Consider the following 11,085-nt stretch of genomic DNA (forward strand, 5'->3'; position numbering starts at 1 on the left):
CACACACACACACACACACACACACACACACACACACACACACACACACACACACACACACACACACACACACACTGGTTTTATTCAGTGTTACAAAATAACGTAACAAACGAAATATATTGCATAAAGTAAAGCAGAAATTAGAGAGCTGAAATTAAAAAGGGATACATACAATTTGGATTATATTAATATCATGTATGTAAATGTATTAATATACAGGTCATTGGATAGCAATTCTCACTGTTTTATCCCTGCCTGGCAAACATTTATCTAAATTAAGTTTTATTTTATCCAATATTGCAAAAGGCTGGAAAGGTCTTGGTCTGCTTTTGCAGGAGAGGTAGACCCATTTTAAATTCACAGTTGAGGATTATACAATATTTGGAGTCTCATGAAACAAGAATGTTATAGTATTAAGAGGGGCAATAGCTGTGGTCTTTTTATTTGCATGGTTTTTGCTCTGTGAGTCCATCAGCCTCCTTGCTCCCTAAATCACTCTGGTTCACACTTGGCAGAGAAAAGGGTTTCGCTGTTCACCTAGTTTCTGTACGCTCGATGCAACATCCATGACCCACATCTCATTTTAAGAAGCCAAACGGATTGTTCCTGGGTTGATGTGAACAATGTGCTCTTAGGATGGGAGATGCAGTCAGCAAAATAGCTGTTTTTATTAAATACATATTTACAGTAATTCTGCCTGTGTTTCTCAGGTATGGGCTACGTTCCGTTGACACCTGATTGATGGGAATGACATGATGGTAGTTGAGTTGCATTTCATATTCGGTGGCTGTCATGGAGATGTGTGTGGCTTGTCTGGCTGCTGACACAGATCGAGTGCTCCCACTGTAGATGGACACAAGAGGCATACACAAGGCCGATGGTTGACATGCTCTGTGATTGGAGGTGCGATCTATCCATCTATCTATCTATCTATCTATCTATCTATCTATCTATCTATCTATCTATCTATCTATCTATCTATCTATCTATCTATCTATCTATCTATCTATCTATCTATCTATCTATCTATCTATCTATCTATCTATCTATCTATCTATCTATCTATCTATCTATCTATCTATCCATCCATCCATCCATCCATCCATCCATCCATCCATCCATCCATCCATCCATCCATCCATCCATCCACCCATCCATCCATCCATTCATCAATCCATCAAAAAAAAAACATGAAGTAATGTGATGACACAATGGTTGGTATGTTAAACATTCTAAATAAAATCTTGTTTCCCTGACAACTGTAACCCAATCTAAAATGTATACAATGAGTAAACCCAATTAAATGTGTTAACAAACAAGTAAAGATCCACTGCTGCTGGGTCAATAAGACCAAACTAACACACAGCATGCAAATGCAAAGCTGTCTGACTGCGGCATCGCCACTCAATATCATGCATATTGAGCTGGGCCAGGATCATAAGCAACAGGTCAATATCTGGTGTGGATAGCAATGCTGTTTGTGGGCTGAGCTAGTTTCCCCGTAGACAACCTGTTGTCCCTGGTGGGTCTCCTTATCTCTGCAACCCAATCAGATATCCATCCTCAACCCTTTTCCCTGAGCTCCAGCCTCTAATCAATAAGAAGCAGAGTTACTGTGTTCTCGGTCCACCCCTGGGGTCACAGGTCATAGTCCCATCCATCTCTTTTTCCAGAATCATTGCAGAGGTGATATCATGCTCACAAGCGTCTCACATTTAAACTTCTTAATTGATCATCACCCAACCTGCAAAAACAAAATGTGATATGGGAATGGATTGTGATGTGATGGCTTTGGTTTAAACGTCTGCAGAGTGAATGGAAATTATATTTTTAAGCATTTGTGTGTTTTCATCCATCCATGTTCTAACTGTCAATGTGTATGTCATCTGTAAATGACAGGTAAGAGCCAGCGCCATTGCTCAAGACGCTGATCAGAATTACGACTACGCCTCCAACAGTGTGATCCTGCATTTGGATGTGGGCGATGAGGTGTGTGTGCAGCTGGACGGAGGGAAGGTCCATGGAGGGAACACAAACAAGTACAGCACCTTCTCAGGCTTTCTCATCTACCCAGACTGAATCTAATCGTTACTGAAAATGGACACAAGTGCACACAGACCTATTCACACACACACACACACACACACACACACACACACACACACACACACACACACACACACACACACACACACACACACACACACACACACACACACACACACACGCACATATGCAAATTATTGCACACATACAGACATGTATATGCACAATGCCAGCATAAATGAACAAATCCAACAAAATGACACACACATGCTACACAGACATACATACACACACACACACACACACACACACACACACACACACACACACACACACACACACACACACACACGCACACACAAATATACACATGCACAGGCATCCTGAGATTACAACAAACTACAAAGTTGGATTGTGTGTGAAAATCACAGATAAAGGGAATTAAGCGGAGTTGTGTGATTTTGAGCCAAGCATCATAAGCAGCTGCATTTATTGGCACCCTTTGTGTGCAGATGAATTTCAGAGGATGTACAATATAGATGCACATTACAATTTTATGCTGTGATTCTGAAATATCTAAACTAATTCAGTGTGTTCCATATTTACTGACGTTGTGAGAATATAAAAAGCACCATCGGTTTAATCTTTCATTGCAGTAATGGTGCTGAGGATGCCATGAATCAAGATGACTAAGCTGAGGAGAATGCTCACCTAGTCTATTTTAACTTTTACATTTCTGCTCTCCACTGATTTCTGCTCACGACCTCTGATGGAATGGCCTACCTTTACTTTGCAAATCATTTTTGTAAAAATATTTTTCTTTCAAGTGAATTATGGCAGATGAAATTAATTTATTTTGTGATTCACCCTGCATGCGGGGGTTTGATTTAGACCATCTGACCTTCGATTCCAGTTTCCATCGTGACGCAGGACAAGCAAACAGCAAGCTTGAGCGAAGGCAAAACATGTTACGAATGGCACGTGTGTGTATGATGATGTTCTAATTGCCATGCGTATTATAGATTTTTGACAATAAACGTGCGTGTGTGTGTGTGTGTGTGTGTGTGTGTGTGTGTGTGTGTGTGTGTGTGTGTGTGTGTGTGTGTGTGTGTGTGTGTGTCTGGGGGTTAAACACACAATGTAGGATAATGAAACAGGTAAAAGTAACAGCTGTATTTTATTTATCATGTTGTATAATATTTTACAGAGATGTTACTGTAATTTACACTGCCATAACAACTCAGTTCTTTACTTTTGAAAGATCCTGTTAAGGTGTCATCATATGTATAAACAGTAATCCTGAAATGGGCCATCCGGTGTGTTGAATAGACTGAATAGACAGATGCAATTAAAATTTCTCTCCTTACCTCACATGTGTTCTTGCATGTTGTTTTGCTGTGGCAAAGGTCAAAGCTGAACAAAGCTGTTCTTATTCGACTGTCATGAACACACACACACACACGCACACACGCGCACACAGACACACACACACACACACACACACACACACTTGTGCAACTCTAATTTAGAGTGACCACTTGGACTGCCTGTGAGGAAATGGTTGTATGACATGACGGTGTGGACTAGCTGAGATCGAAGCAACAACAGATGACCACAGCCTCTGCCTGCTACAGTATGGATTTCCAATACGTCTTCAGACACAAGCCAAGACACAAACATTAAAACCCGCTCCATTCGTCTTATTTTGTAATTCACTTTGATCTTCTAAATTCATCCTTTTTAAAATAACAATAGGACTATCAATAATAGTATAAAAAAATAGTTCAGTGTTCAGAAAAGGTTTGAGGTGGTCAGGATTTTGAATTTTGAATTTGTTGGACAGATCACCACCAATGAAAAGCACATTCAGGGAATCAGTGATATTTTCCTTAAATAATGACTAAACATTTCCTCTCAGTGTATTGATAATCCTTGTTTAATTCACTACAGCCTTTTGGAGAATTATATTTATGAATAAACAAGGGTATATATAGGTTACTATGTCAGTGTTGGTGTGTTCATCCATTCGTTCATCCGTTAGTATGCCAAATATAACCAAATATCTTCACAACCGTTGCAGATAGAAATATGAAACAAAACAGATTACTCGGGGCGGCAAAGGGGATGAAAATGAGATGATGACCTTGACCTTGAGAAAGCTAGTTCAAGGTCAAATTTCAACTTTTGTACACTCAAGAACCGGATAAGATAGAAAGACGAGGGAGAAGGCCGGTGTGAGAAAGGTAGTGCTTTGATCTATGGTCTTACACTGACCTTCTCCATATGCACTAGTCAATGCACTGGTAAAGTAGGTCAGGGTAAGTTGCGGGATGTTGCACTCTGATTTATTTACAATTGAGAATAATTTTCTTTAAATATCTCGAACAAACAGGTCTACCTCTAGGGTAAAAAATACGTCTTTAAATATTAGGTTTAATATTATCAAATCCTACTGTAGAAAGTTTGATATCAAATTAATTTTGAAAAATGGAAATTGTGGCTTTTTGGCATTTTGTGTGGAAAAAGTATTATAAAATTAAATACCTACTATTTCTACTACTGTTCATATCAAGCAGCTAGACATAATCCAAACATTTTTCTTTATGATAATAATCAGTATCACAAATAGGAGGTAATTAGAATTGAAGATTGTTTTTGATATGGACCTTAAAACAGTGTTTTCTTCTGTTACTTGTCTGAATGGAGTAATAGTAATAAGCATGTCATCAGGTTACGAATGCCTCCGATCTTTTAGGCCCTTACACAAATGTAAAATTTTGTACAAATAATATCTAACTATAAACACACAGTTCAACCAGTATAATACATAATTATAAAATGTGTATATTTTCCAAATTGTCACCAAACAGAATTAATCTCAAATTATTGTTAAAAGAGAAAGTGTTCATTTTGTTAGGAGCAGAGAGCCGTCTCCCCTTTACAGATTTGGTGAATCTGTTGCTTCTGAGCTGAAAGGGTGTTGTAGACGCTCCGTGTCTGGGCCCAGCCCGCAGCTCTCTCTCTGAGCAGATTCCAGCTGAAAGATAATTGGACGGGGAGAGGTCTGAGACAGGCTGCGCTGAGGCCCATTAGTGATTCCCCTGTCGAATGCAGAGCCACAAGGATCACAGACTCACAAATAGGAGGATTAAAATAATCAATAGCCTTGACTTCCATCGACCACACACACACACACACACACAAACACACACACAGAGTAATTAGTCGACAACCTATTCAGCAGTGGACTATGACATCCTCCTGAACCTTACCCCACACACACATAAGCTCCAGACTCCACCGGCTGTGGTACCTAATGAGGGGAACTAGCTGTGGCTGCTTGTGAAGAAAATGAAGAAAAGGTCAGGAAGGCACCAAAAAGCCTTCTACTGCTCATCCTAGCATTTGTCACGAAATAATTTCTCTGAATGCTGACAATAGAGGCAAAGAATATGGTTTAGACTTAAAATATGAGATTGTTGGCCAATGAGAACCCTTCAATTGTCTCAGACAGCTACTGGTGGTTTATATATCGATTGATGGTTGAAGACTATTCTCATAATTTCTTTATTTGGCATAAATAAAGAGCAGACCAAGGTAATCCTCATTTCATAAATGTTCAGTATTTTTACAGCAGTGCCTGTTTTAGCAGGTGGATTTCTTGGAGCCACACTCCCCTCTTGTGTCCATGGAACGAAACACACGGAGAACCTCAGACTGGCAACAGAGCTTCTTTTTCTACTAAATCAAAAACAAACAAAACGATTTTTGGAGGAAAAACATTTATTTAACAGCAGTAATAAAGTCTGAATGAATGAAAACATGTGAACTGAAATGTCTTTCTATCAGCACGGTTTGAATATATTTGTAATATATCTAATTTGGTTACAGAATGTTTGTCATGATCAATTGCTGTCACCTTAAGTGTTATATCTTGGAATGTTATCACAAAGCAATATAAGCAAAATATTTGGGCTATATCCAGGATTGTTGATGTTCTGCCAGGGAATGTAAAGGCACTTCTTAAATTAAATGTGGAAAAATTAATAATGGAAACACTCGAGGGGGGGTGGGTCATCGTCAAAGGTAATTGCAAACTGAGGATACATGTGGGTGAGGTGGGAAAAAAAATTGGTGCGATGTTCTTCTTTGTCTTCACCCGTTCATGACCATCCTGACCAATTCTGTAAACAGAAAGACACAAATGTGAGATTTAGGTTTGGGACACTGACAGAGACCCCCACCAACTGCAGCATGCGGCAAATGAGACCCGCCCTTCCCACCCAGCTTTGCGAGCCTGGGTAGGAGGTGCTGCATTGGAAGCAGATCTCCTACGTTTTGCTCACTATGAGGATAAAGGAGAGTTGATGAGTACTAAGAGAAAAAGAACAGGTAATCATCTTTATCTCCTACTCAGTCAAAGCGTTTGGCCATGTCTACGATTCAAAAAAAGCCGGTTAGAGAAGCCATCGTCGCTGTTTGCTTTCCTTCAATTGAGAAGTAGTGGGAAGGGGAGAAGATTGGGGAGCTACGGTCCAGTCAGAGCAACCAGCTGTAAATTCAGCTTCCATCAGGAGAAAACAATCAGCACAAGAGCAATTCTGGTTAGTAGGAAAAGGGACTGATCCACTCTCCCAAAGCTGGTGGCTGCACTCAAATGTAAAGACAAGTAGGGAATAATTTTATCTTTAGAGCATAATAACAGTTTAATTAATGCTTCTGACATTAGAGGAGCTGGCTTGTGACCTCCACCATTGTCAGTTTAAGTAAGGCCACCAGGTTTCTGCTGAATGAGACCAGTCACCTGCCAGTGTCAACCATATATCCCCCTGTAAACAGAAGGGAGTCCCAGACATAAAAAGGGCATGCTGCAGCCAAGGGCCAAGGCAGAGGGCTGCAGGAGAGAGGCAGAACAGCAGAAGGCTAAACATGGGGGTCAAAGCCTCAGTACTATAGATGAGAGTGACCGCCAGGCTTTCTCTCGGACACCTACAGGTCAAATCTACTTTAATAGCACACTGTTCCTGTTTGTCAATATGAAAAGCACAACTACAGCTGATTAGTGTGCAGCTGGTTGAAAGGGAGCGGATCATTAAAGCACTAAATGCAAGAAAAGCCTGGCATCGCCATCTCATGGCATACCCAATGCCCGTACCGGCGCTCAACCGGACATGATGTGGCGGACAAATGCTGTAGAGGAAGAAGAGTTAACACAACATCAGCAGTGGGCATTTATGCACGGCTTGTCACAGGTGTGAAGGTGCCATAAACAGAATAATGTCACCATATAATTAGGAGGAGATGTCATTAACCTGTTACCAAAAAGAAGTTAAAAAAACTGGTTGGCTGATGGGTTTACTGTCAAACACCAAAAACCTAATTAGAACTACTTTCAGTCTCACCTTCATAGTTGATGCAGCCGTTTGCATCTTCATGCCCCGCCAAGAGCGTCTCCACTTCCTCCTCTGTCATTTTCTCACCTGATAACAGAACAATAACAAAGAATTTCACACACATACAAAAGATGATGGCACAAATATTTTTGATTTTTTTCTCACCCATTATGCAAAATCTACTGATGAATAAGCAATCAGTTTTTCCGTAAACTTAAGAAGCTTACAGTACATTCATTTTGCACTGACAGGTATTGTGGTCCTTTGGTGTCAGAGAATAATATTATGGTGTGAATAAAATCAATCAACCATGGGTTTCGTAGATATTCTTCATCTCTAGGTTATTGATGATTCTGATGTGTAACTTGCCCAAGGTGGTGAGGACGTGACGGAGCTCTGCTCCCATTACTGTGCCGTTGCCCTCCTTGTCAAAGACACGCAGTCCCTCTACAAAATCCTCCATGGAGCCCTGATCTTTGTTCTTCACGATGGCCTGGAACATGGGCAGGAACACCACAAAGTCTAACATCTTGGTGTTCATCTCTGCAAAAAACAAACAATAGGAAGCATAACTTTTTGAGGTAACAGCCACCATATGCTCTGCAACATTCAAATTTAGTGTATTTTTTTCCTTGACTAGTGATAATCTCATGATTTTTGCACTGTAAAGACATACCACGTATTAAGATCAATAAATCTGCTCACCCTCAGCCTTTGGGTTTCCCAGAACTTTGAGAACCTCAGCATTGATGGGGTTCTGTCCCAGGGCCCGCATGACATCCCCACACTGGCTGTAGCTGATCTTCCCTTCCCCCGTCCTGTCGAACAGCAGGAATGAGTCCTTGAACTCTGAAAGATACACAGACATAGAATGAATCAGAATGGGAATTAGTTCTTGTAGTGATTATGAGATAACCAGTAATGTATGGGTGTCTAGTTTTGCGATGGAAGTGAAATAAAAATGAATGGAAGCAACAAAGTTGGACTGCAACGAAGAAGAGGACATATAGGATAGAAATGATGACAAGCAATTATCACACCAACAGGCCAACAATGAAAGTCAGCAGTGAATGTACAGTATACAGCACCACGTTGACAAGCCAGCGTAGGTTTCAAATGTCTGCAATGTGACTTTCTGTTAAAAATTGGTGTATTTTTCTGCCATTGCTAGGACAATTAGCCTCCTTTGTGAAATCAAATTCAAAAAGCGGGTTTAAAAAAAACCCACTGACGAAATAGGAGAGACATTAAAAGACAGGACAGGGCATGCCAGTTTGTGCAGAGACCCGAGGTGCAGATGTCTGTGTGGTTCTCAAGGAAAGAACCGCTGCCACCTATATACAGTATACCTTGAAATAGGTACAACATAGTTTAATAAAGCACCAGAGCTGCCTGATATGAATGTGAAACAATATTCAGAAAATAAGAATACATGCAAGCAGAAGGAAGCTAGAGCTTAACAGTTCAAAAGGAAATAAAACATCACATATATCCTAAAAGCCTTTTTTCTAAATAAGTAAAACATTTCCAACAGAACATCAGAACCAACTCAAGGCTTCAAATACTTCACAAAAGCGACCTTAGAACAAGCACGTGTTTGCAACACTGAGTACATGCATTTCAAGTTTTAACATTACAGTACTTAATCTCATTTTTGACAAGTCACATAGTTTGATTAAAAGTTGTACTTGATCATAAAAGCTTATAACCAAAAAGATATTTATAAAGTACAAAAACAAACTAAAAAAGACTACTAAGAACATTTTATTTTATCATACTTTCCCACTGTTTATAAATTTCCCTTTTTACATCAAAATTCTAGAGCAAAATCAATAAGGTTGTAAGAATTTTAATTCCCATGTATGGATACTTATTTCAATGGAATGTCTTAAGCTTTATGGGTTGTTAGCAATGACGCAATCTTGTTATTGAACAGAGGTTGATTATTATAACTTCGACTACGAAACCTAAATAATGCTTAGCTAAGATTTAGCCAACAGGGAGACATAAAGCAGGACTGCACAACATCGAGGCAGCAGGCTGGACTGTTATGTTTTGAGACAAACTATAGCCGAGAAAGATCAGGCAGTGTTATGGAGCCTTTTCCTGTTCTAAGGAATGTGTCTCTTCCCTTCTGGCCTTTGAGCGCTTTCCCCAATACCATATTTGGTATTTGAGGAGTGGAGCAAAGTAGGAGGAGAGCTAGACTTGTTCCAGCCTATTATGTCGATGGTGATTAAACAAACTAGCCCAGGGACAAAAACCATCTACCTCTACACCCAGCACCAAAAAAGGGAACGCTTGTAAAGATGAGTAGCTGGGGAGATAAAAAGCAAACTAACACATCCAGGATTGAACCTTGTCTAGAAGAACAAGCATTATGAGAACGGATGCGAGTTTCCTGTTATTTTATTTGGCTTTGAAAGTACTGCTAATGCATGACTGATCACATACAAATGCATTGCAACACAAGATTAAAGCTATTAAGAAGTATGATCTATATGAAACAATAAACAGAACTCTTTCGACGGAACAAACAAAAATGCAAAGCGTCTCTCTCTCACATTTAGGACGGATTTGGGTTATTCAAAGCCAACATGCATTTCACAACATAAGGACGCGGAGACAGCCATCAGGTTTGTGCTATATTAGTAACTTACCATGAATTTGATCCAGGTTAAATTCAATCTGGAAAGAATAAGAAGTAGTGGAAGTGGAAAGTGATGAAACAGTGCGGAAATAAGTTCAGTAAACGTTAAGCAGAACCCACGACTACTCTGGCAGGCAAGCTTAAAGCACATTGACAGCAGGGATACGGAGCGAAATGTCATCTGGAGTAGGCATGAAAGAAAGCAAAGAAACAGGCGAGATATGGAAAATTTCTCTGGATAAACGAAAACTCACCCATGAGTTGTTCTTCAGAGAAGTCAGACTGTTCAAAGAGAAATTTGGCTCCGTGAAAACGATTCTCTTTGCAGCCCAGTAAAAGCTACGTGGGCTACTAGTTCTACATTGCTTAACATATTTTCAGTTAAATACACATCCTATATAGGACTTTTAGTAGTTATTGATGAAATCTCATATCATTTATTAATATTAATTAGACTGTCGTATGATGTTTAACTTTTATCTACCGTAGAAGCTAACGTTCCCAAAAATGTTGCACTTCCGCTAGCAAACATCGAGGCAATTTCGTTTATCAATTTCAGTTTTGCAAAACTACAACATGTTGAATCAACAATAATCACAACACGATGTGATTGTAAATCCAGTTTTCTGATGTGGAATTAAAAACAACCCACCATTGCTGCGGCCGTTGAGGTGTGTCGGAGGCGTCGGCAGTCGAGAGAGTGTAAGGCGCTTCTCAGACAAGGGTAGGGTGAGCGAACCTGGGCAGCCGTGCGTCGTGACGTCACCACGCATGACGTACATGAGGTAGGCACAGCCGAGCGGCATGCACTGTACTCCGTATGCAGTCCATATATAGGAATGCAGAGGTTTAACTTTACTGTTGAAATACTGTAAGCTATGGTTATTCTTCTGTCATTGAGTTGACAAGAAACTTCAGTGCAAAGCTATATTTTTACTAAAGTCCTTCTGACCAGCCCTGCCTTTGCATTATTTATCACATTTTTGATTACGTTTG

General features: G+C 40.0%; 2 protein-coding genes across 4 annotated transcripts in view; one reads left to right on the forward strand and one right to left on the reverse strand.

Moving 5' to 3' along the window:
• c1ql4a (complement component 1, q subcomponent-like 4) overlaps positions 1 to 2,107 on the forward strand; it is a 7,722-nt gene extending 5,615 nt beyond the window's left edge. The window contains exon 2 of the mRNA XM_068340430.1: positions 1,900 to 2,107. Coding sequence (XP_068196531.1) covers positions 1,900 to 2,079 — 180 coding nt within the window. The 3' untranslated portion in view covers positions 2,080 to 2,107. The remainder of the gene's footprint in view (positions 1 to 1,899) is intronic.
• A 3,704-nt stretch (positions 2,108 to 5,811) lies between these two features.
• zgc:153867 (uncharacterized protein LOC337226 homolog) lies at positions 5,812 to 10,844 on the reverse strand. Of its 3 annotated transcripts, none has more exons than XM_068330780.1 (7): positions 10,742 to 10,844; positions 10,344 to 10,371; positions 8,145 to 8,288; positions 7,809 to 7,982; positions 7,449 to 7,526; positions 7,202 to 7,236; positions 5,812 to 6,230 (listed from the first exon to the last, which is right to left on the reverse strand). In XM_068330780.1, the coding sequence occupies exons 1-6, from the start codon at positions 10,742 to 10,744 to the stop codon at positions 7,208 to 7,210; spliced, it is 456 nt and encodes a 151-aa protein (XP_068186881.1). In that variant the 5' UTR covers positions 10,745 to 10,844; the 3' UTR covers positions 5,812 to 6,230; positions 7,202 to 7,207. The 3 variants fall into 3 exon arrangements, with proteins under 3 accessions (XP_068186881.1, XP_068186872.1, XP_068186863.1); XM_068330771.1 differs by having other exon boundaries at positions 7,189 to 7,236; XM_068330762.1 differs by lacking the exon at positions 7,202 to 7,236.
• Positions 10,845 to 11,085: the final 241 nt, after the last annotated feature.

Source organism: Antennarius striatus, chromosome 2 (assembly GCF_040054535.1).
Source record: "Antennarius striatus isolate MH-2024 chromosome 2, ASM4005453v1, whole genome shotgun sequence".
In the NCBI taxonomy this organism is placed as follows: Eukaryota; Metazoa; Chordata; class Actinopteri; order Lophiiformes; family Antennariidae; genus Antennarius; species Antennarius striatus.

Coding starts and splice junctions, on each gene's coding strand:
- zgc:153867 (XM_068330762.1), bottom strand. Junction 7,527..7,808: donor TCACGTCCTCACCACCTTGG/GCAAGTTACACA, acceptor TTCTGTTATCAG/GTGAGAAAATGACAGAGGAG. Junction 6,231..7,448: donor CGGCTGCATCAACTATGAAG/GTGAGACTGAAA, acceptor TTCTGTTTACAG/AATTGGTCAGGATGGTCATG.